Below are 27,029 nucleotides of genomic sequence, written 5' to 3' on the forward strand. Positions count from 1 at the left end.
ATAAACGCTTATTATTCGGGAAACTACGCATGCTTGACCAGAAAAATTCATAGATTTCGAACATTATAAACCGTTTAACATCAGTGAATTCTCTTTGCATGTTAGTAGTTCTACGAGGACATTAGATATCTTTGTCGGAGAAAAGTCAACTTGTGAATTGTCTGTTATGAATCCGAAATTAATTCGCTCATTGTGAACCATCGATAAAATATTCAGTTCCAGACCAGATATAATACTCAATATTGTTTGTAAGCTTATAAAACTTTTGTACATAAATCACTATTTGTAACAACTATTTGTAATACCCGTTATTATAAATTGTATTATTGCTTGCATATTAAAATATATAAGTGTTAAGAAAGAAAATTGTGTGTATCAATCTTGTTGGCAAATATAATAAAATATATACACAATGACATTCAATTAACTTCTGAATTACAATTACAATTAAAATATGAGGCTATTTGAAATCGTAATACATATAATAATAAATCGGAAACTCGTCAGGGATAAATCGTATTACGTAACATGTGGTAAACATAGAAACATGTAGGTCCACATTTTAGAAATGTTTTTAATTGTGTATCAGTTTAACGTTGTGTGTTATTTATTTATTACTTAACACAATTTTCACGTATACTTAACAAGGACACATTAAATGGTGTAACGCACATTCAGGGTAGTTATTGAAAATCATAGAACACTCAATGAATTCACAAAAGATAGGAACTTTACTCTCTACACTTGTGTAATACATGTGTAGCCGCCTGTTGAAATAAAATTATTTCTCAAATAAAAGTTTGTAATGACAATATGGTTCTTCCGATAACGAATAACGAGGAACAAAGAACAAATCAGATATACACACATGGACTTTATTAACAGTTTCGGTTGAGAAAGATATTCATATTCCATTATATATTCAAAATTCTAACAAAGAAATGTGGAAAATCTACAGGAACATTCAATGAAATATTGGAAAATATAAGACACTTGATGGTCTTCGCTTTGTCAAAGCTGTTTGTTTTACCTTAACAAATATTAATGTGTATAGGAAAACGCACTTTAATTAATTATTCATAAAATGAAGTTGTAATACAAATATACATATTTTTGTTAACAAAACAAAACTTTTAATGAAAAATGATAATGTCAAGACATCAAAGAGTTTGTTTAAAATAATCAAAGTGAATTAACTATCTTAGACACTGCGTATTTCAAAAGTTACTTTTGCTATGTGTGTGGCTACATTCAGGAAAAACACACACAGTGTTTTGAACTTTGGAGTTTATACCAGTTTGTACGTACGGAAAAGCCCGGCATGGCCAGGTGGTTGAGGCACTCGAGGGTAGCGGGTTGGAAATCATGTCACACCAAACATGCTCGCACATTCAGCAGTGAGGGCGTTATAACGTGACGGTAAATCTCACTATTCGTTGGTAAAAGAGTACCCTAATAGTTAGCGGTGGGTAGTGATGATTAGCTGTCTTCCCTGTAGTCTTACATTGCTAAATTTGGGACGGCTAGCGCAAATCGCCCTTGTGTGGCTTTGCGCGAAATTCAAACCAAACCAAACGTACGGAAGATAACGTGTACAGCAGATAGTGTGTTACAACGACAACGTGGTCACACTACACAATTCTTAGAGTATAAAATCCATCGTTTAAAATAATTTGTACATTATTTTCCGTATGATCAAAATTAATCTACAAACGAGTTTCTCACGTTTTTCTTGAATTTAATAATTTGCAAACGGAAGTGAGTTTCGAAAGAACAGTTACGACAGAAAGTGTTCGTACCCCTGCCTCGTGAGTTGTTTTTCCTCATGACTTATAAAGTACCATGATTAGGATAATTAAAGTAGGGTATATTATAAATATTATACTAACACACATGTACATAAATTTTTATGTAAATTGAACGCCAAATAAACTGTTTTTTATAAACAAATAACCAAACATAGAAGGGGCAGAAAGTGTTCGTGCGTCTACTTTAATGGTTAATTTTGTAGCCTTTCAGGTGAATTACTTGGCGCAATCTCTCCTCATAGCTCTCCATGATCGTTTGACAGTACTCGACTGGTATTTTCTTCCATTCTTCTTTACAGAAGGCCTCCAACTCTTGCAAGTTTTTCGGATGACGCTGATGAACCCTGGTCTTCAACTCATGCCAAACGTTTTCAATTGGGTGAGATCGGGTGACTGCGATGGCCACTCCATAACGCTTATATGGTTCCTTTGCAACCAGAATTGCACATATTTCCATGTGTGCTTAGGGTCATTGTCGTGCTGGAAGATCCAACGACGCCCAAGCCGCAAGTTCTGAGCATCATTCTTGATATAAGTGCCTAATATATCAACATACTCTTCTTTTTTCATGATTCCGTTGACACGGTGAAGGCTGCCTACACCAAACGAGTTGTAGGAACCCCATAGCATGATCTAGCCACCTCCGTGTTTAACTGTAGGGACGATGTTCTTTGGAAGATTTCGTTCCCCCCTTCTTATGAAAAGTATAGCGAAAATCATTGTGGCCGGAAAACTCTATTTTAGTCTCGTCTGAGCAAAGAATACTCTTCCAATAGGTAAAGGGTTTATCTACATGCTTTCTTGCATACCTCAATCGTGCTTCTAAATGAACAGGCTTTAAATATGGAGTTCTACGAGGACGGCTTGCTTTGAACCCAGAAGAGCGTAACATGTTCGTAACTGTAGAGGTGCTTACTTCAACCCCAGTTTCCCTTATCAGTTTCTATGTCATTACGTGTTAAACGAGGGTTCCTACTAACTTCTCTGAGAACCTTTCTCTTAGTTATCTCTGGAATTTTGATGAGGCGTCCGAAACGATGGAGGTTAGCAGTTTATCCTGTGAGCTTAAACTTGGCAATTATGCTTTAAACAGTAGATTTCGGCACATTAAGTTGTGTAGCAATATCGGAAAGAGACACACAAGACTTGGATTTTACAATAATTCGGTTTTTTTAAATCACTGGACAGTTGTTTCCTGTTCGCCATGATGACCAAGCAGATAATGACGGTGACGGCGCTAAGTTGCCAAAAGTAAATTTTTTGCTGTTTAAATTACAATAATTATGAAGCCAGTGTCTAGTTCTGGAATGGTATAATGTAGTTTATTCGCCAAACTAAACAAAATTTTTACGGGAATATCAGTTTTTTCACACGTTCTGAAATGTACGAACACTTTCTGCTCTTCCTGTTTTTGGTTATTTGTTTATAAACAGTTTATTTTTCGTTTAATTTACATAAAAAGTTATGTAGATGTGTGTTAGTATAATATTTATAATATATTATACGTCTATTAGCCTGATCGTGACACTTTTTAAGTTATGAGCAAAAACTACTCGGGACGCAGGGGAACGAACACTTTCTGTCGTAACTGTATGCTTTTGGAAAAGACATGGATTTGAACTTATAATTCCAGGCTGAGACAGCAATAAGTCTTCGGATATACAACCCTAAAATCAGAGATTCGATTGGCTTCCGTGGATACAGCAGATAAACCGATGTGGCTTTGCTACATGAAATACACACAAACACACGGAACTTATAATAAATAGCTTATATTTTATGATTTATATATCACAAAAGTAGTTTTAGAGATATAAACAAACTATAACGATTCATAACAAAAAACAATTTAATTTTACAATTTGAAATACTCATATTTATAATTTAGTATCATTTCAAGACTTAAAATGGATTATAACCTCAAATTTACTGACTTTATGCTGCAGTTCTATGCACAAATTGTTCACATTGAGCTGTTAAATTAATTGTTGAAAAAGGTTCATTATACCTTGAAAAAATTAATTGATGTTTAGATTAAACTACAAACAATAAATGATATTGTTATCATGTATGGTAATTATTCGTTTACTTTTAGTATTCCGTTTACGTTTTAGGACAATGAGGACAGTATAGTGGAGTCTAAACGTTCATATTTCGTTCACTTACAGAGGTCGCTAGAGATATCATTTATTCTTATTGGTATTGTAACAATGGGATGTTTTCACATTGAAAACATAATTTGTGTCATTGGTTAAAAGTTTCATAAACATATACTTTTTCAGTAATTTGCGAAGAAACGTTTGACTTCAGATCTAGAACAATGCCTGATTGATGTTTGTAAACATTTTTGAGTGAATTGGCGTAAACAAAAATTTTCTCATAACACAGTTTTCATGAACTTACTTATTAAAAAGTTGCAAATGAAATGAACATTATAATACACTCAGTACTGTTGTTTGTAGGGCCCGGCATGGCCGAGCGCGTAAGGCGTGCGACTCGTAATCCGAGGGTCGCGGGTTCGCGCTCGCGTCGCGCTAAAACATGCTCGCCCTCCGAGCCGTGGGGGTGTATAATGTGACGGTCAATCCCACTATTCGTTGGTAAAGAGTAGCCCAAGAGTTGGCGGTGGGTGGTGATGACTAGCTGCCTTCCCTCTAGTCTTACACTGCTAAATTAGGGACGGCTAGCACAGATAGCCCTCGAGTAGCTTTGTGCGAAATTCCAAAAAACAAACAAACAAACAAACTGTTGTTTGTAAACCAGCTTAACGTGTGTTCTGAACAGCGTAACAGTAAGTCAATAGTATTTAATTAGGCTTTATGTATGCTTCATTTATTTTTCTCTCTCTACATGACTATTTACTTCTTTTGAAATTTTACAATGACAGCCATATTCTTAATTTCATTTAACTGTATAACAAAAAATGTGTATTTTACGACTGAATAAACTTTTAAAATAAACTGTGAAATAACTTTTTATTTTCACATTTGTGTATATGCACTATATTGCTTGAATAAATGTTTCAAGATTTCCTCAAAGAACTGTAGTTTAGGAAACCGAACATCTTTTAAGACGTTTGAAACATACAATTTTGTGGACAATATTAAAATCTATTATCACATATTATGTAGAATATGCTGTCTAAATTTGAACATATAGTCGCCAGCAAACACAAAGTGATTGGTCAAAGGGCTTGGTAGCAAAGCACGTAAATAGGCGGAGAAACAATGATACGTCATGGAAGAGGAGGAGAAACGAACAGAAGATATATAGATCTGAATGTATCACCGCTTGTGGAGATAAGAAACACAAAAACAGTTTCAATGTTTAGCCTTCGTGTCATTTTTTATTAAAACAGATATTGTTAAAGTCTGGCTCATAAGAAATTTATGTTATTTTATATTCTGAAGAAAAAAAATACAAATTAAATTGGTATTTTTCGTTTCGTACAAGTAATGCACAATAAGTTCATACATCCCTGAAAAACACAGAATCAGCTCGTCCTTCAACTAACGTATTCAAACACGATCTCTTCAGCTGCGTTCAAATACATATTACTGTAACCGTGTTTCTTCCCCCACGTGTACCATTAGAATCTTTAACAACTGGAGCATTAACCCAGGTAACTTCTTCCGTCTCCTTTTCCCAAGAACTTCCGGCAGTTACCGAGTACACTCCGAACCTAATCACTAACTCGGGGTCTCGTTCATTGATTTTAACCATGCCCTCATCTAATACACGAACCAACTTATTGAGTACTGTTTCCTCGGTTTCTCCTAGTGAAATAAGGAACAGTGACGAAGATACTAGTGACGATTTGTTCCAAGGTAGCTCATATGACGACATCTCACGAAACAGGCGATCATTAACAGGTATGTGGAATTGTTCTAATAAATTAATCTGTTAAACGTACAGGTAAACTTCGCCCACCCTTTTCTATTTACAGACTTTACACAACCTAAACGGTTTTCTACAATAAATTACGTGTCCTTAAAACTCTCTTTTTTTTTGTTGCCTATCAACTCGTTCTTATACTTGTCACTAAGGCTACACATGAATCTTTATTTTCTTCTCCAAAACACATATTGGCAGTGCTGTCGTTTTATACAATTATTTGCTCACAGTGATTATTATAAAAAAAATTACAGCCTTTCTACAGTATGAAGGTTTTAACAAAAACATAATTGTTTATCACAACTGAATAAATATTTTATTTAAAAAAAACTTATATGGCAATCGTCAAATAGAAAACTGCAAAGAATTATCTGGGACACATTTTATTTTGTATCGATACTTGCACTTCACTTCCTGCATCTTATTTATTGAATAGCACGTGATTTAGTCTGTTCTCTTATTGGAAAACCCGCCACTTAACCTGATATCTTATCTACTTAAAGTTCCAAGTGCACCCATATTTACCTATCACAATTAAAACTATTAAACACCATCTCCTACATTTAACTTCTAGATCAAAATTAAATAAACTCATGGAAAACAGAATATAAGCGTCAGTCCATCTGATCTACTAACATTTTACTTGAGCGAACCGTTTCACTTAAAGTGTGATTTACATGACAAAGGCTTACACTTATGTTTATTTTTTTTACAATTAAAAAAAGCATTACAAATATTGAAAGAATACTTAGGATAACATTATTCTGGTTTCAACATCCACAAGTTTGTATTTTTGAAAGCTTAATCATAGCAACGTACCAGTTTTACCCTGCAATGGAACAGAGCTAATAAAATAACACCAGCTTCGTGAATCTTTAACTGGTATAAATTGCTTTACCTCCCAACGATACTGTCCTACCAAGGAAGTTGTTCAGTGGTTATAGTAAATAATGATACCACATTATTATCCTTCGACAAGACTTTCAGATACCTTGACTTTTGAAAAGTGTGAACAGTATAACTTGGCATGTATGCAATATATTTTATTACAAAATGCACGTATTAATTAACTTTTACTGGTGGGCCATTTTCTATTTTAGAGTTTTCGTGGGAAGCTAAACCTGTGCATAGCTGTTCCTAATTTTGAACTGATAGACTAGAAGGATTAGACCGTCACTTTATGGCCCATTCATGGCCCCATAGTGTGACACGCATTTTGCATCAAAGTAAACATGAAGTTTGAATCTTTGAATTCTCGGCCTGGACACATACGTCAAGAAAGGGCCAAATTGGTGGTGTGTTGATAGAGGATTAAGGTATGGTAGTAGTAATAAAGTATGTATAAATATATATATGTATATTAGAGCCAATAAGTGAAGTAAAATGTTACATTAGAACCAATTTTTTCTTTGTTTTGTTTGATGTTTGTTATTTGGACATTTACACATTGTAGCCAAAAATGTGCAAATTCTACTTTTCAGATTGGTCTTTAATCTGTCATAAATTACTTTCTACGATGACTTTCGTTCAACACAGGAATCATAATTTATGCTGAACTTACAGTAGTTACAACTTTGTAATACCACTTACTCATATATTTTAACACTGTTGCATTACAGGCCTAAACCAGAGAAAAAGCTTATTAAGCCCTCCCAAATGTGGCGAACACAATGTTAGAATGTAGGTGGATTTTTTCACTTAATTGTTTTGTTCAGGTCATTATAGAGTTGAGGAGAGTAAAAGTGTTATTTGAGATTTGTAATGTTTATCATATAGGGAGGCCATTTTGTGACACCCCTCCTGTGGTTTAACATTCTTCATGCATTAAGAGAGATGCCACGAGAAACATATCTGAAACCTACTTCTATAGTATTCAGAAGTTTAAAAAAATATATTTCGCGTTTTAAGGTCTCATTGTAAAAACGGACAACAAGATGGTATCCTCAAAAGCTGCGATACTTGAAATTGTTTTAAGCAGGATTAGGATAAATAAATCTATTGTACCTTTTCTATCCTCCCCTTCTTCCTCATTCCATTCTGTATCATTGTGTTAAGTTTGTTTTTGATGGATCATAAAATATGGAAACAATTAAAGAGCAGATACACACATAAACACATATTGACGTTTATTTATATTGATTGGATGGGGACCTAACCTCCCTCAAGTCATCCTGTGTCACTGCGTAAAGTTTTGTTAATTTGGTAGTTTTCCGAAATTATATAGGTGTTACATTCCCATGGTTCCAACCTTCACTTTCTGTGGAAGAAAAATTACAGTACAAAGTTTTGATCGACACTAAGGAAGTAACATCATAGTTTGTTTGTTTTTGAATTTCGCACAAAGCTACTCGAGGGCTATCTGTGCTAGCCGTCCCTAATTTAGCAGTGTAAGACAGCTAGTCATCACCACCCACCGCCAACTCTTGGGCTACTCTTTTACCAACGAATAGTGGGATTGACCGTAACATTATACACCCCCACGGCTGGGAGGGCGAGCATGTTTAGCGCGACGCGGGCGCGAACCCGCGACCCTCGAATTACGAGTCGCACGCCTTACGCGCTCGGCTATGCCGGGCCCTGTGACATCATAGACATTAAACCTTAGTATTTTTATAGGCTGAAAGGTACGAACAAATAGACACAAATTTAGTTTTAAATATTATATATTATTGTATATCAGCGTGGGGCGCATGTATACTCGATTCATTTTTATTACTCTTCAGCATACCGTCAAATTCAAATTATCTTAGGTAGAATTATAGTACATTAATTAACGAGACCATTAGCATGATTAAATATATCAACAGAAAAGATTTAACTTCCCGATTCCGAAACTGTAATTAAATCTCAAATCAGTCATGAGATGACAGAACTATGAGCTAAACGTTTGTACTTGAAAAACAAAAAACTCAGAGCTATTCTATGAGCGCTTTGCCGCCACGGCTAAAAAGAAAATCTTTGAAAGGTCACTTATATTTCTTCACATTCTCAATACCTCTAGATTGATGGAGAAAATCATTTTTAAAGGATAAATTATTGTATGTGAGTTTTGTTTTGTCCGTAATTGTAAAAAATAATACACAAGGACGGCTTTTATTATCTGCTTATTTATTCATAAACTCTGTCTGATGTTGGAATTTATTGTATTGTCTTCCACACATAAAATAACTATAAAAACTATGATACCGTAATTGGCGCTGCTTTGGTTTTAGAATTATAAAAATGTGTTTGTTTTTGAATTTCGCAGAAAGCTACACGAGGGTCATCTGCGCTAGCCGTTTCTAATTTAGCAGTGTAAAACTAGAGGAAAGGCAGCTAGCCATCACCAACCACCGCCAACTGTTGGGCTACTTTTTATCAATGAATAGCGGGAATGACTGTCACTTTATAACGTCACCACGGCTGAAAGGGCGAGCATATTTGTTGTGACGGGGATGCGAACCCACGACCCTCAGATTAAGATTCAAGTGTCTTAACCATTTGGTCATGCAATCATAAAAGTAATTAATACATGCAGTATGATTCACTTTACACACAACAGAGATTACGAATTTTTTTTTCATGATTTAATCGCTTCTAATCATTATATATATATATAATAACTAGTATAACACGACAGAAACAGCTGCATTTATGAAAAGGTCCCAGCTTCACAAACGGAACTGTATTAACCAAAGAATAAATACACGGACGCCTGAACGACATCCTATGCATACAATGGGGTAAACAGCTACGTAAGATACTTAGCCGTAACTAATTTTGATATCCAGGTGAGAATGGAAGCAAACGGTTTGAAACATCCACAGTCTGCAGCGGTCACTTTTAAATGAATAACCGGCTTGACTGACAACGCAGTTACAACTCATAGTAAGAAATGTTTTTGGTAGCACACGTCTTGAGAGCGAAACCTATGAATACCCAGTCCGATACAATCAGGCCACATGAGAGACAGGTATTAGATGAATGGATGAACAGGCGGGTAAATAGATAACTTACACTTTCCAAATAAACGTTTGTTAAAAATAACATAATTTGTGGAACAAATATCTGGTGTTTGATGACTACAGCACAAGTTAAAGTTACAAAAAACACAATTTTTGTTCACCAAATAAACAGAATCCAAATGTGTAGGCTGTTGCAAAAAATGTACAGTTTACATCCTAGAATCTACATACACATAATAATATCAGTATATTAGGACTTTTAACTGATTAGTTATCAATCATTACATGTAAACAATATATAAGTGGTTGTCTCAGATTGAGAACGATTCCTTTCAACCAGTCACTCCTCCCATGTATGTTTCGAACTAGAACTTGTAATTACGCATTACAGACTCAAATTTGTCAATCCAAAAATTGTGGCTGTGCAATACTCTCACCAAGTGCTCAAACAGAAACTTGTGACTACCTACTACTCACTGGAGTGACTCAAACGGAGTTTGTGATTACACTATGTAACAAAACTTTTACTTTTTCTTGTTCCTGGGTAGAAAGTGTTATTTCCCAATTGCTTATGCCTAAAGTAAGTGGAAAAGACCTATTTTTCTCTTCAAACATTGCTTTTGTGATCTGGGAGTGTATAACGAAATCATGATGGGAGACTATATTTGGGGGTGGATATGTGAAAGTGATTTACATTACATCGCACATCTAAAAAAAACTACTCACTTCTAAACATTTTTGTATAACTTTAGTAAATCTTGATTCACATGTTCTTTTATTCACACCTTATGTAAATAAAAATGCGCAAATTTGCCTGTTTTTACATAGAAAACTTCTAAATTTCATTATCCAGGTTACAAAAGCAAAGTTTGAAGGGAATAATAGCCATTTTCTGTACTTTTACAACATAAGCAATTAAGAAATAACACATGCTATCCAGGAACAAAATTTGTGTTACATAGTGTCACGAACTATTCCCATTGAGTGGGTGACAATGGAGCTTGTGGATTTAGAACAAAAATACATTTAAATAACTAGATTTTAAACTTAAAATTTGACGTCATTAATTTTGCAAGAAAACATAAAGAGTGTGTTTTTAATGCTACAATCATCACATGTGTTGTTGTGAAATAAATCATTGTTGTTGTTGATCTAACTTACAACGTTATTCTGAGAATATTATTTTGTTCAGATAGTTTTCGTTATTACCTAGTTTAGAAAATGACACGAAGGGCGAAAAAGTTTTTGTTCATTCTGTTTTGATTCGACAGTTTCATAGTTTTGTTACTATACTTGTAAATGGTTCTTGTGTTTATAATAATACATTTGAACCCGAAGTAAAAATATCAACTATTAGTGAAACAAATGATAGCTTATTTTTAAGAATAGAAGTATTATTTCAATTTGCAATCCATAAAATTTATCTTCCAAAGCCCAAATTTTATCTTTCCTAAAGCAATTTGAATAACATTCATTTTCCATGATTTAAAATAAGTTTCCGAACTAATTGCGTTTTCAATTGTTCTTGCTTTATTTTGACTACAGAGTAATTATATTGTAAATATCTGAAAAGCTGTTGGGTTGGGAATTTACAGCATTGGTGTATACAAAGAATGGTATAGCTGAACACTTTGGTATTTTAGATCTTCTATATATATATGATGGATATCTTATCTTTCTTTTGTGCATCAAGTCAAAGTGTAAATAAATACATAAGATATGCACGTTAGTGCTCAAAGAGATTGGAATGGTATTCTAGGAGTAAGAATTGAGTTTCAATACTTATTAACTGCTGTGAGTAGCATTATTATGCAGCACTCACTTGGCTTGCCACATTCATCACCTGAGCTTGAATTCCCAATACGTATAAGAATGATTAAAACTATCATAACGTAAAAGAAATAGTCTGTATAATACATTGTTACATATTCATTTCTTTTATTATTCCAGTTTCATTTAAACAAAATATTAAGGCCTGGCATGGCCAAGCGTGTTAAGGCGTGCGACTCGTAATCTGAGTGTCGCGGGTTTGCATCCCCGTCGCGCCAAATATGCTTGTCCTTTCAGCCGTGGGGGCGTTATAATGTAACGATCAATCCCACTATTCGCTGGTAAAAAGAGTGGTCCAAGAGTTGGTGACGACTAGCTGCCTTCCCTCTAGTCTTACACTAATAAATTAGGGACGGCTAGCACAGATAGCCCTCGAGTAGCTTTGTGCGAAATTAAAAAAAAAACAAAAACAAAAGATTAATAAACTCTTTAATAAACCGCAGTAGAGTGAGATGATGCTTCATTCTGATTGGACAGACATGTTAAGCTTGAATTGAATAGATATAGTACCATCAAGATATTTTTACAACACATGCTTTCGAAGTATTTGCAGTACAGAACAAAAAATTTGTTTAAAATTATGTGAAAATTCTTTGTACGTGTTAGCAACTTAAAACGCATCCCGCTTTTGAAATTTGTAAAGAACCAAAAGTATGATAGGTCATTTATAATGTGTGATCCAAAAATACTTGGGCACAGGAACAGGAAGAGCATATTTCTATACTTTGTTTGAAGAGAAGTGTAAGAGAATATATGTTGTTTTTTGTATTCGTCTAGAGTCCAGAGTATGTAAATTATTTATTAAGATATAATAAACAAGCTGAATGCCCGTCATATCACGAGAATAATGATTATTTTTTTCTAAATAAATGTTTTATGAACATGTTTTCTAAAAATTAATCATAATTTGGTAATAATACACTACTAAATTAGGGAAGGCTAGCGCAGATAGCCCTCGTGTAGCTTTGAGCGAAATTCAAAACAAACAAAACCAAACTTTACGTAGTATCTACGTACCGTTCTGTTCTGCGTTAAAATATAACTTCAATGAAATATATAATTACATGAGGTAGTTTCAGACAGTAATGTTTGATGTGACTGTTTAAAAAGCACATTCTGTTACAACTTATGAACTGTAATAAACTAACTTACAGCTCATTTGTCAAATCTCGTATATGATACTCATAACCAATGTCAGACAGAGCCATCCTTCTGCAGGCGATAGACCATATCGTACAAACAGTTTTAAGCAAAATTTTACATGATAAATAAAAAGAGCACTTTACAATATTACCATGATAAATTAATTTACTGCTGTACTTAATATTTAGAATAAAACGTCCTAGCGTCAAAGACAATTAATCTATATGAAAGTTGAAGACTGACGCTAAATAATGTGAATCACCATCGCAAGGTGTATGATCTTGGACACGTAATGTTTTTTATTTGAAATATAGGACATAAACAGTTCTTGTAATAATGTTTAATTAAATTTCTCAAGGATTTCATGTAAAAAAGTGAAACTTGGTGACATTTCTTTCTCACATTGAGATATTTTTTACTGTATTTCAAGAGATACTATACCTGTATAACATGAAGAATTTGAGAACGTTCACTATCATATTGGTTTTAATACTTTCTTCTAGAAAATATGTATACATTTTTATACAGCACTGTTAATTTTGTCAATAAAAACAAAATTGATTAAATAGTCCTTAACTTTCAGATTGGTAAACAATTCTCCATCAGGCAAAAAAGGTACAAGATAAACGTTATATTAGAGGATTTACTCCGGCATGTTGATTTATAAAGTCTGGAAGGTTCACAACCTGTCTGCTAAATTTCAATACAATTTGAGGTAAAATACACCATCATGTTAGGTCGATGATTTATTCAACTATTAAGTTTTGTAAATTAAGAATAATCACCAATTTGAACTAAAATTATTATACAAAATAACGATATGTCACTAGAATGTTTCACTGTTATCTAGATCAACAATTATTAAATCTGGTTAAATTGAAACAGATTTACAGTTTGAGGAGGAATGATAACCCAAGTTCTGCTAAGTTAAATTCGGTAACAGTTTACTACTTCCGAGATTCATCTCGTATCATCAACTGTTGCTCATTCTCAGATGCATTAATTATCAATACTTATTAGTCGTTATAGATGACGTTACATTTTGCTAAAACATGTCCTGCTATACTTTATATATAACTTATCACGTTTACTAGGAGTATGTTCTTTTATAGAAATATACACCTATGTATTGAAGGAACGAACCTACATGTCCATGTTCCTTCACGGAACATAGACGTATAAATCTATAGATAGCAAACAATAGTTTATATTTAGACTTGCTACATCCTGGAAATAAAACGAATTTCTTATGTGTACAATATATTTCAATAAACATCTAATTTAAATATGTAGTTAGTCTTTGTCCAGAATTAATAGTGACGTATTTATAAAATATTCTATTGTTGATCCACATATTGTAATATTAATACTATTAATATCTTATACATATTAAAATTAAAACTTTGGGAATAGACACTTTGTTCGACATATCAATGAAGTTTGTACGAATAAAAGAAGGTTTAAATTCACAATGTTTGATATTTTGATATAATAAAGTTAACACTTCCTGAAGAACAAATCAGTGTATCACATTCTGATTGAAAAGCATCTGGATGAGGTTGAACGTTGAATTCACTCCCTCAATCTATGCTCTGAGAAAAATAGGCTATTCTTAAACATTGCATTCACTACTCCAATATATGAACAGTACACCGAGACTATGTGTTTTTCTTATACCAAAGCCACAACGGGCTCGCTGCTGTGTCCACCGAGGAGACTCGAACCCCTGATTTTAGGGTTGTAAATCTGAAGACTTACCGCTGTCCCAGCGGGAAACTTCTCCGAGACAAATGCATTACTAAATGAACGAGGCACAATTTAATATCTTGTCACGACAAGTTAAGGTTATTATCACGGAGAAAAGTGATCCATCCCATACAGTTTCAAGATCCTCTCAGAGACTTCAACGACTGTATTAGGGATACTAAAAATCTGAAGTACATTTTAAGTATAAACTGTTTATATCTGAGTAACATTGGAAAATGAAAACCATTATCATGATAACTTTAAGAGAAAGAGTTGCCACTTTTGGTTAGGCTAAGGAAGTTAATAACAAGTTGAAATTAAAAATTAGGACTGGTCTTTAATAGAATGAAGTTACCTCACATAGCATCTCGTTATATCAAATGTTGCTAATATTATTTAATATTAGAATGACGAATGACAACAAAACTCCATATGCTCATTTGAAATGTTTCTCGTCGTGAATGTAAGAAAATACAGAGTTTTCACGATCGTGGCTCATTACTAATTCAAAATATTTTTATTTTCGGAGTAATTATAATATTATGCATTATTTATTATTTAGTACTGTGAATTGTTGTTATAAAAATATTTGTATTTACATTTTTGATGTATTAAAATTGATATAGCGGAATATTTAATACGTCTATGCAGTGCTGTGCTAACCAAGAAATGTGCCCTTGGGCTTGTTTATTTTTGAATTTCGCGCAAAACTACACGAGGGCTATCTGCGGTACCCGTCCCTGATTTAGCTGTTCAAAATTAGAGGGAAGGCATCTAGTCATCACCAACCACCGCCGAATCTTAGGCTACTCTTTTACTAACAAATAGTGGAATTCACCATCACATTACAGTTCCCCATGGCTCAATAGGGCGAGCCGGTTTTGGTGTCACGAGGATTCAAACCCGCAAACTTAAGGTTTCCAGTATGAGCGCACTAACCACCTGACGAAGCCGGGATCGAATACTTTAGTAATTATTAATATTTTTTACCAAAATTTTAAATGTTATTTTGTAAGCGAGCGAATGTTATTTTTCTCTTGTTTATTATGACTCTCAAAGCAACTATCTGCATTCATGTTTTCACAGCTTAAACCAATTGATAAAATACCCTTTTGGTCTGTTGTGTGATTAAATATGTTAAGCTTGATTCTCTTGGTTATTATGTTATTTTATATCGAGTGTTGTTTCTTTTCTGTGTGTTCTAAAGGTACTCCAAGCTCCAAAGTGGACAGGAGAGGCCCAAAGAACATGTACGAAGCAAAAGAAGGATCTACAGGGAAGAAACACCGTTACACTAAGTCGGTGAGACTGAGCATTAATGCCAGAGAACGTCGCCGAATGCACGTTTTGAACAACGCATTGGACGAGCTCCGTTTGATCATCCCATATGCCCATTCTCCGACAGTGCGGAAACTGTCCAAAATCTCTACGCTTCTCCTTGCAAAAAATTACATACTCATGCAAGCTAATGCTCTAGAAGAAATGCGTAAGATTGTAGCGTATATGAATCAGTCTGGTATTCCCTTACCTCTTACTTTGGCGGTAACTGCTCCAGTTGCAGGGAAAATGCCATCAACAGTCCCTGTGTCTGGAACATCCGTATCAGTCGTAAACTATTGCAACTATTAGATTTAAATAAAATACCAGGATGTTCCTATACTACGAAAGAACGAAGTATGAAAAAAAGGAGTGATTACTGGCTCTAAGAAAAATTATAAAATACACAGTCTTATGCGTATTTCAGGTATTCGGTGTTTTGAGTAGTTAAACCATAAGTGCTTACTGCCTGTACACTTAGAGGTATAATGTTGTTTTAACAACTAATCCTGTTCTTCATAAAATTTAGATACAGAATTTCCAGAAAAATAAAAGTTACTCAGTTTAAAGTAAACACTATTAATATACTTATATATATCGAATTTCATATGAAATATGTATGAACACATTATCCAGTAATGGTTAGAAAAATACGAGCTTCATGAATTTATGTTATAATGGTGAAGTAAATAGGATGCAGTATTGTTAGAAGAAACACAGTGTTTGTCCTCATGGTAAACAGCTAAAACTTCTTTTATGCTAAAGTTAATGAGTGGAACAGTAATTACATATAATTGGACGTGAAAGTTTAATTTTAAATATTCAAATCACGTTTCTAGTATGTTAAAAATAAGCTAATCCAACATTTTTTTCTTCAATGAAGAATATTTCTTATGACTACATTGAATTAAATTATTTTTTCATTAGTTTCTACGAGCTACTCATCTTGTGTTTTTCATTTGCTGTTACGCTTCTTATATATTTGTGTGATTGATGAAACCGTGTTGTTACACAAAGAAAGACAGGAAATTAGTTACATAGATGATGTTTCAGAAAAGTTCCTACTGAGTTTTAATTTTAAAGCGTTAAGGAAAGAATTGAAGGTGTTTTTTCTTTTTTTTTGTTCGATTTTTACAGAACTTTGTACGATCACCACTACGGGTATCGAGTCCTACTTTCAGCGTAGGAAGCCTCAAACTTACTGCTGAGCTGCTGGAAGGGAGGAAGTGCGTGTTATATTAGCGTAGAGATATTTTATCAATTCTGCATAAACACAGAACTTTGGATGAGTTAAAATCGTAAGAGTAAATATTCTTATTCTAAATAAAGCCTGCTAAGCGTGTGTGTTTTCTCATAGTAAAGCCACGTCGGGCTATCTACTGAGCCCACCGAGGGGAATCAAACCCCTGATTTTGCGTTGTAAATCCGAAGACATACCGCTGTACTAGCCTGCTAAGCACTAAGGACCACGTTCATTGGAAACGTATTAGAGAAAAAAGGCATAAATAACTGTTTTTCCCTAAATAGTCGATAGTTTAGTTTCTCTGTAATTTAACACTTGTTATACATATGTATATTGTCAAATTATTACTAATAATGCATATATATATAGATGTGTGTATTATTACTAATAATAATTTCACAGTTCAAATTTCTCTTCCTGATGATGTAATATTTTGTACAACGGTATGTCTTATTCCTCGTCTCAACTTTTACAAATACTTACAATAACTTAGGTCCAGCATGACCAGGTGGGTAAGACACTCGACTCATAATCTGAGTGTCGCGGGTTAGAATCTCCGTCACACCAAACATGCTCGCCCTTTCAGTCGTGGGAGCATTATAACGTGACGGTCAATTCCATTATTAGTTGTTAAACGACTAGCCCAAGAGTTGGCGGTGGGTGGTGATGACTAGCTGCCTTCCCTTTAGTCTTACACTGCTAAGTTAGTGACGGCTAGCGCAGATAACCATCGTGTAGTTTTGCGCAAAATTCCAAAAACAAACAAACAAAATAACTTATTCTTCAAAGAACCAATTTCCCAGGTTTCACTGTTCAGCGCTAATTTTTTTTTTACCTTGTACATTGATTATTTCACATTAAAATAATAAATTATCGTAATAAAACAGATTCATATGGTAAACGGAACGTGGTAAACTTTTTACGTTTACCTTACGTCTGTTTTCGTAATCTTATTGGATTTACGCCATATAATAATACAGTAATCAACTGTACATTTCACACTTTCCAAAACTATGATGTAAGACAAGCTGATTCAATAAAACGAATCCTTTGAAAAATGCATCAGTGATTAACAATCATAAACAAACAGTCCTTTATGGTATCTGACTAAAACACAACTACTTATAGTCTAATTGATAAGCAGAACATGTCAGCGGCAGGTAGAAACAGAGCAATCAAAGACTTTCTGAGTTCTTAGAACTTCAGTCAGATTAACGCACGGCTATAACCACGTAATTCCATAAATATTCCTGATAATTATTCGGTTTACAACACATATAACATTTTATAGTGTAAAGTTGTTTGAAGATAGAAGTCACGTTTGGTTGTTAAGTGTCCAGTAATTGATCTTGTACAATAAATGAAAGAAGACCAGACATCTAAGGAGTCTTCGTTTGATGTCCATAAATTTTATTGTATCTGTTTCACGATCTTAAGTTCTTTAAAATCAATGTTACAAATACGCTTTTCGTTTGGGTGAAATTTTTCAGCAGAAAAGTTTGTCATTTTGTAAATTATATCATTTAGTAATGTTTGTATTAACTTGTAACATCCATCAAATCTACGAAACATTTGCATTACAATACAAGCATAACTCTTCAGCAATGTCTTCATGTTATACAACTGCAAGTACGCTAATAAACCTACGACAAAAATTAGGATAAGAGAAAGGTAAACATATTTCATTTTTTTACAACCAAGAAGTATATTTACAAATAAAAACAAGTATACTGCTAATAACAAGAAGAAGTAATCGAGTGATATCTGATTTCATTTAGCCAGAGAACTTTAATAGTACAGTTCATTATTTATGCAAATACTTCAGCTTAAAGCTTGATCAATTTATACACCACTTGGTGTCCTCGCAATATTCCAAAGCACCCAAGAACAGAGGAAAATGTTAGTATCGTAACAGAAATCCAAGCACCCGTGCAACTTTCGGAAAGAGGACTTTTTTCATCAAGAATGAAGCCAAATATATATAAAGACCATCCAATATTATTTAAGAATTTAAGGTAATTCTTGTGTTATATTGTTTAAAACGTTTTATAAAGAAAAATGTAACGATACCTTAAAATAGTTTTCTTACATTATAAAAATTACTTACAATGTAATCAGCTATAGAAACATTCTGTATGTCTTCGGGGCTTCTTATCACTCTTAAGCACGCGCCAATGGATTGCAGATATTGATGGTGAGTGATTATGTCGAGTTTTACTTCAAACCGCACGGAATACCGACGAGTAAATTAAAATTGTCTGAAGACATTGTGGTTATGTGGTTGTATTTGTGCACTAGTCTGATTTGAAGACTCGGGAAATCTTTTATTGCTCTGTTTCTGTCTATCGGTGATTTAGTTCGTCTGTCAATGAGAGACTGTAGAATCCACATCTAATTCATTACAGTTAAAGTGTTTCCGTTATCACCACCAGCAAAAAGCTAGTCAACCTTTCGACACAGTTTGAAAAGGGATGGTAAGTTAGACAAGATTTTTCACTATGTTTAAATATGTGCACTGAAAAACGGATGTGATTGTTCTCCGTTCCAATTAGTAGTAAAATGCATTACCTAATCTGAAAGTTTTAATCGCTTGCTAGTACTTAAGTTTAAAATCCAAAGTTTCTTAAACACTATTACAGAATCTACATTGTATTAAACACATCAAATTAACAAAATTACCATGGTTTACAGCATTTTAAAAAACATCAGTTAATTGTAATTTATTTAGGTACGCCTTTATAACTCACGAGCGTTAGATTTCAAATAACTAATACACTGTATTATCTGTACAGCATCGTGATATTTGCTCTATTTACAACAAATGTGACATTTGTTGTTGGAAAATTGAATTTACGTTTTCAAGTGACCAGTAATTGATCTTGTACAATAAATGAAAAAGCCCAGACATTTAAAAAGTCTTTGTTTAATATCCATAAATATTATTGTATCTATTTCAGTGTCTTAAATTATTTAAAATAAATGTTCCGAAAACTATATATTTTCATTTTAGGAAAATATTACAACGGACCTGCTTGTCATTATGTAAATTATTTGATTTTTCTAAGAGAAGAAGTGTTGAAAACTTTGTTTAACATGTTTTTGCAATATACGATATCATGGTATGCAAACGTACTATGTATTTCTTACTGTCTTAGGTATCGTTTTATCATAATTTCTACACGTACTCTTAATGTAGAATGTTGGTCAAAGGAATCACTTAATTTCTACTACACAGTTACTTATGGAACTAGATCCTTCATTTATGGTGTCACACGCGCTTTCTCTTGAGACAGATGCTGTAACAAAGACTATACAATATAGAAAAGATAGTGATATTGTTCATTAGCAAAATGATGGCCAGGAGATATAACATCCCGTATTCTGAAGTGAAAATCATCGTCAGCCACGAGGGTAGCTTCTGTGCTATGACAATAATAGAATTGTAGTTATAATTGTATAATGCCATATTTTCTGAGTTTTAGACACGATAATGATGACTTAAAAGAATATGTGATCATTTTATTTATTAAAGGCACCTTACGATACAACTGTTGATTGTCTGAAAAACTTTTTTTTTTCTGTGTTTAACTTGTGTCTAGTCTCTTTCTTTTTATCAAACTCGGGAAATTGAGATCTTTGCTCCACAAAATATTTTCTGGAGAAACTCCTGTTATTTTAAGATTCCTACCCAATGATTCTAAGTAAAAGCAGTGAATCAGAATATCCCGACATCTTCACATATAAGTACAGTACTCTGCAAAAACGTTAACATAATGTCAAATATTAGATTTCAGGCTACTTTAAAAAAAGACAATAGAAGGTAAGTCATAGTTGAAAGATCAAAATTTTGTTAATCTTCATATTTAGTACAACAGAAATTCAGTGTAATTGCTTGTGTTCATCAAACAGCTAATATTTTGCATGTCCCATTTTGCTTTAATAATTTTAAACAATCTGTCAGGCATTGTTATAAGATATTTAATCAAAGTATCCTTTGAGATTTTACTCCAAATGTCTTTAATACATTTTCATAACATTTCTTTGGAAGTAGCGTTTAATTTGTCACGTTTTTGATCTACCAAATCCTTAATCTCATTCCAGTTGAACAGATCTGAGATCTGATAGATCAAAAATTTGATAAATTAAATGTTACTTCCAAAGAAATGTTATGGAAATGTATTAAAGACATTTAGAGTAAAATCCTAAAGAATACTTTGATTAAATATAAATACCATTCAAATGATGCAATGGTCTTTAGCAGCTATATAGAAGAGTGAGTGTTTGAGGCCATTATGTTTTGATAGGGGAATCCTTTATCAAAAATACACAAAGTACTGGGTATACCATGACGGATAAGTATCTGATGGTACTTGTACTGGTCCATTATTTCATCTATTTTGCATATATCTACTGTCTCCTTAGCAGAAAAAAGCCCCATACCATTATACTGCCCTCCTTATGCGTCATGGTGGGTGCTATTTCTCACCTTTCTTCCACTGAAAGTACATCCTACGCTTTGAACTAAATATCTCAAACTTGGATTAATCTGTCCATCACACCTTTTTTCAATCATCAACAGTCCAGCTTTGTAATTTTTGGCAAATTGTAGTCTCTTGGCAGTATTTGAAGTTCAAAGTAATGATTTTTAACTGATACACGACCAAATATTCCATTATGGTTGAGTCTTTTTGATACTGTTGATCTAGAAACTTTTCTTTCATTTGGTACATGGTCGTTTGTCATGCTTGGGATGAATGGCACTCTTTCTTCTGACCCGGAGGATGCATAAACGAAGATAATTTACATCAGCATCATTGTGTTTACGAGCTCTGCATTTTTCTTTCTTATTTTCAAATTTATCTGTCTTATTCTCACACGATCTAGGGTGTACTTGAAAGTGTTTGGGGAGAATTTCAAGCATGCAATAATTTGTTGGAGAGTCCATTTTATGGGCTATGACAAGACAATAAAACTTAATATGTAGTAACAAACACTGTTTTTTATCAAGGTTTTTATTACTGCAAATTCTGGTATGGTATGCTAGCTCCTTGCTAGCTTTTTTCTATATAGTTAAGTCACTGCATTGGGTACCAGGACAGTTATTTCAGACCCTAAATATTATCAGTATGTTCATTGAAACAGAACCTTTATGACATGCTGTTAGTACCAGTATATGGAAATTCTAAAAAAATGATAAGTATTCTCACCCTTGTTCATTCAATTGTCAATAGAGTTCAGTAAAACATTACCATAGTGTTGATATTTACATTTTGTAACAGCATGAAGACTTAACCCCATAAAGTGGATATAATGGCAAAATGTTCTTTTATCCTAACACTTTTGCACAGTACTATAGTTTAGCTTGTTTTGAGTGTAATACTTTAAAACAAGTGGAATATATTGTTCGTTTATTGTCGAATTTATTGCCAATAAGGTAGAGAAGCTACTGCAAAAGAACCCTTCGGCCACACATATACATAAAATCCTGACATTCCACGAGTCAGCTACGATTATACAGTGGTAAACTACGATAAAAAAAGATGTGAACAAAATAAGTAGGCCTATATACACACACAACTATGATGATGGATAAAACAGTTTGAAAGCTACAATCACGCTATATGATCATGTTAACAGATTTTGATAAATGGATAGAAAGAGGTGAGAGTCTTGACTTAAAAACGGTTAACTACAAGAGTTTGTTAAACAATAAAGAGAAGAACTAGAGAGAGACGAGTGGCAACAAAAGTGGGATAGGATAAAAGATAAAAGAAAAGAAATGATATGTTTTTTATAAAATATGACACACTGCAAAAGAGTGCAAGTTCATTATCAACAAGTAACAACATAAATCTCTGAATAAAGTAGCTGGAGCCACTTATAAATAGAATGCTGGTAAGGAACAAAAAGAAAAAAGAAAGAGGCTGTCACCATAGTTGTCGCTGCCAGAAGAAACAGAAATAAAACCACTTGTCAGATACACCACAAGAAGAAAGTATCATTTTCGTGATTTATCTGATGGTCGGTTCAAAGTTAGTAAATGGATCAATAGTGTCATAGTTATCGGAGCAAATATGAATTATTTCCAGCAAATGACAGTATACCAATATGTGAAGTCTATGTCGGGGACAAGAAAGTGAAGGTTCTACAAGATACTGGGTGCAATAGTGCAGCAGTGAAAACCAATCTAGTATCTGATGGTCATATGACATGCAAGGTATACCCGTGTGTATTAGTTGAAGGTACAGACAGAAGATTTTCCATAAATAAAATAAAGATGGATACTGCATATTATGCAGAAAGCCTTGAAGTCATGTGTATCAAGGAATCAATATACGAGTTGGTGATTGAAACATACCAAGTAGTAGAAATTTAGAGAAAATGGAAAGAAAGAGGATGGATGAAGCATCTCAAGTCACTACGAGAGCTCAAGAGAAGAATATAAAGCAACACAACAAGTCCTTGTGAGAATCAAAGCGTGACATCTCGAATCTAGGTCTAAAGGAGCAGAAGAAAGTGCAGAATAAAGACCATTCTCTGATGTTATTATTTCTACGAGGACATTAAATATCTTCTTCGGAAAGAAGTTAGCTTGTGATGGTACGAAACCAGTCAAGGAAAGTACGGCGTTAGCTTAAGCGAGGTGTGGCAATATCATCTCAGAATTAATTTTCTTGTCGTAGATCTGAATCGTCGATAAAATATTCAGTTCTAGACCGGAAATAATAATCAGTATTATCTGTAAGTTTGTAAAACCGTTGTATTTAAATCATTATTTGTAATAACTATTAGTAATAACCGTTATTCTAAATTGTATTGTTTTTATGTTTGTATATTAAAATAAATTTGTGTTAAAAAAGGGAAGTTGTTTTGGCCAATAACATACATTTTTGTATATATTCACACTTAATTAACTTCTAATTTCAAATTCAAATTTTCGGTTGTTTGAAATAGTAATTCGTAAACGTGCGTAACATAATAAATCGGAAAATCATTTGAAATAAATTATAATACGTAACAATAGAAAGTGATGCTGCAGCTTATAAAAAGAGATACTCGTGTGTATGTCATGAAAAAAAAAACGTACTGAATTGTTATCAGAACAAAAATAAGAAGGAAATCATTACGAGAAAAAAACTGAAACTTTCAAAGAGCCCTATACAGTGTGTAGTTTGCAATATAATATATAAACACACACTTTATCCCTTAATACGTTATTTTGTAATCTAAATTTAATTAAAATAAATCGTAAATACAATTCCCACAAACTATTTACACTGAATTTGAAACCAATAAACAAAATTAAGTAGACTGTATTTGTTTATATATTTATGAGCCTTAAGTCTTAAGTCTTTTGTCTATATTAGCCACATTATAAAATCTTTGAGTGATAAAGGAAATACCTTGTTTCCTTTCTGCTCTTGTTTCGGTAATCTATAAACCATACCCGAAACAAATTAATTCCCTCTCGCAAAACTCTATTTACTTTCTTATCTTAGTGTTACTGCATATGAAACCGAAACGGGAAGAAAGCGCTTCCGGAAATAAAGGCTTGGTTCACTTCACTGAACTTTCGTTGTTCAATATTTGCCTCTCGCCACAGACCCTGAAAGTTTTTTTAGATTAGCTATGACGATGATTTAAATTCGCTGTCTCTCCAGCTATCTCTCAGTTCAATTCCCTCCCAACAAAAGTAGACTTGACGTTTTCATCCATATATTTATGAAGCAATCTTCTTATCAAATTATCCACTTCTATGAATACGACTGGCTGGATCAGTTTGTAAAGGAGATATATTTATGCTGTTGCATCAAATTATGACGAAAATTCGCTGATGTACAAGTTTCTCAAATTTTTCATAAGTCTCCTCTCGTCTTTAGCAAAAATGAAACTTCGTGATAATGACAGAGATATATTCCCTAGGTAAATTCTTTATATAAAATAATTGTTAGTAAACCTAATAAAATAAAACACTAAATAACTTCTATTCATCGTTTTTTTTTGTCAAAATTATGAAATGTTATAATAACGAAAAGAACTGTAAATACTTTTAGAACCCAAATAAATAATAGATACTTAACACAAGCTTATATGATTCCAAAGCTGTTAGTAGACATCTACAATGTTTATTTCCACATCTTGAGTAATAATTCTACTGCATTGAAAACGTCATTGTTCTGTTGTGCAGAAACACCTTATAAGGTTTGATGAAATCAAAGTAAATATTAATGATACAACTACTAACTTTGTTTCTTTTGATGTTTTTATTGTTTCATGTATAATGACGAAACTAGGAGACAATGGATAATTACATTATAAGTTATGTGTATTGGCATATGAAAAATAATTGTACTAGATGAAAAATGAATTAATGATGTGACGTCATTCACTGGTATATTTCTGTCACCTAAAAAATGAATTGGTAAATGCAATGATCAAATCAGACAGACCTTTGTTTGGATCCTCTCAAATACTGCAGATTCAAATATTATTTACTTTTCCATATGAAAGAAGTTTGTTTTAAAGAATCAGCTTTTAAACATTAAAAAAATTTTAATTGAAAACCGTAATAATTGACAGATACTAGCGTCCGAATTACCTAAAATTGCAGTATAACTTATCCAAAGATAAATTGTACTTTAAATTGAAAAGTTAATTACAGATAGAGATATATCAAATTTATGATGTTTGCCAACACAATTGATAATCACAATGTTCTTTCTTGTCTGGTCTTGTACTGAAAATTTTATCGACGGTTCACGAGGAGCGAATTAATATCGAGTTGATATCGGTGCAGTTTATATAATGGGTAGCCAGCTAGCTCTTCACACGTGAGTTTTTCATAGTTGAAATTGTACAATGTTTTTTCTAGAAACACTAACGTCCGAAGTTAATCCTCTGAAGTTAAAGTCTCTAATATTTGAAATGTATAAATGTTTCTGGTAAGATATCTGGAGTTTCCCTATTAATAAATGTTAATCGCAGTTATAGCTGTACCCTGCTGGTACAGTGGTAAGTATACGGATTTACAACGCTAAAATCAGTGGTTCGATTCATCTAGGTGAACTCAATAGATAGCTTGCTGTGGCTTTGCTATAAGAAAACACACACACAGTTATAGCTTCCGAGGTTTATAGTTTTCAACTGTATCAAACCAACAATATATACTGACTCTTCGCGCTGCGTTGGTTGACTGTTATAAGATTGAAAAGAGATTTTCTAGAAATTTCAGTTAAGGTAACAATACTGGTATTTGCTTACGTATATACATTATTGATTCTTACTTTCCAGAATTTCTACAAATTTAGTAAAGATGCGGGAATTTTGCAATACGCATTTAACAGTAAAAGTCACACACACACACACGACTGAGGGGTTCTTCGAACGAGGAAATAGGTTTCAAAGGAACATTAGGAATTTTCTGGTTAGGTGTTTTTCAGTCAATTTATGTGTATTCCACATTTTACAAAACTAAAACACAACTTGCGTAATTTTTGGACAAGCGAATGTCTTATAATTTTGATACACGTTTTGGTTACCTCCTAAATAACCTCCCCCGAATATCTATATCATAGGTAATTTTTGATATTTTAAAACGATATGCTGTCGGTTTGATTTATGAATTTTGTGTACATATAAAACAATCTTTATTTAAGACGAAAACAGTTTACTTACCTAAATGGACAAAAGTAACCTCAAGATGATAGGGGGGTTCGTCCGGGAATTGAACCCGGGACCTCTCGCACTCTAAGCGAGAATCATACCCCTAGACCAACGAGCCGCTACAACAGTGATTAAAATGTAAAATTAATGTAGAGGATTCCTTTCAAGATTTCAAATATTTTGAACGAAAGCGGGGCAAATAATTCACAATGAAATAAATTAGAACAAGGTCAATAACTGAAAGGAATGAACAAATTAGGTCTTATTAAGTTGGCCAGATCTTGGCAGTTTTTTCTGAGCATTGAAACACGCAGGCTTTTGACTATAGCATCTATTCATACAACGACAAAACATATTTGCATGAAAAGAATTTGTCTTTAACTGTTCCATATCCTGAAAACTTATACATTTCCACAAAATAACCTATAATTACGCTTAAAT

The 27,029-nt window shown here is 33.3% G+C and overlaps 1 protein-coding gene and 1 non-coding gene across 2 annotated transcripts; one reads left to right on the forward strand and one right to left on the reverse strand.

Annotated features, from left to right (window-relative positions):
* The first annotated feature begins 5,252 nt into the window (after window positions 1–5,252).
* Window positions 5,253–16,159, forward strand: LOC143228078 (class E basic helix-loop-helix protein 23-like). The gene is made up of 3 exons (XM_076459411.1): window positions 5,253–5,680; window positions 6,803–7,018; window positions 15,573–16,159. The coding sequence occupies exon 3, from the start codon at window positions 15,614–15,616 to the stop codon at window positions 15,992–15,994; it is 381 nt and encodes a 126-aa protein (XP_076315526.1). The 5' UTR covers window positions 5,253–5,680; window positions 6,803–7,018; window positions 15,573–15,613; the 3' UTR covers window positions 15,995–16,159.
* A 10,475-nt stretch (window positions 16,160–26,634) lies between these two features.
* Window positions 26,635–26,706, reverse strand: TRNAS-AGA (transfer RNA serine (anticodon AGA)). Its single transcript has one exon. It is a non-coding gene; the product is annotated as a tRNA-Ser (tRNA).
* Between the last annotated feature and the right edge of the window lie 323 nt (window positions 26,707–27,029).

Source organism: Tachypleus tridentatus, chromosome 10 (assembly GCF_004210375.1).
Source record: "Tachypleus tridentatus isolate NWPU-2018 chromosome 10, ASM421037v1, whole genome shotgun sequence".
In the NCBI taxonomy this organism is placed as follows: Eukaryota; Metazoa; Arthropoda; class Merostomata; order Xiphosura; family Limulidae; genus Tachypleus; species Tachypleus tridentatus.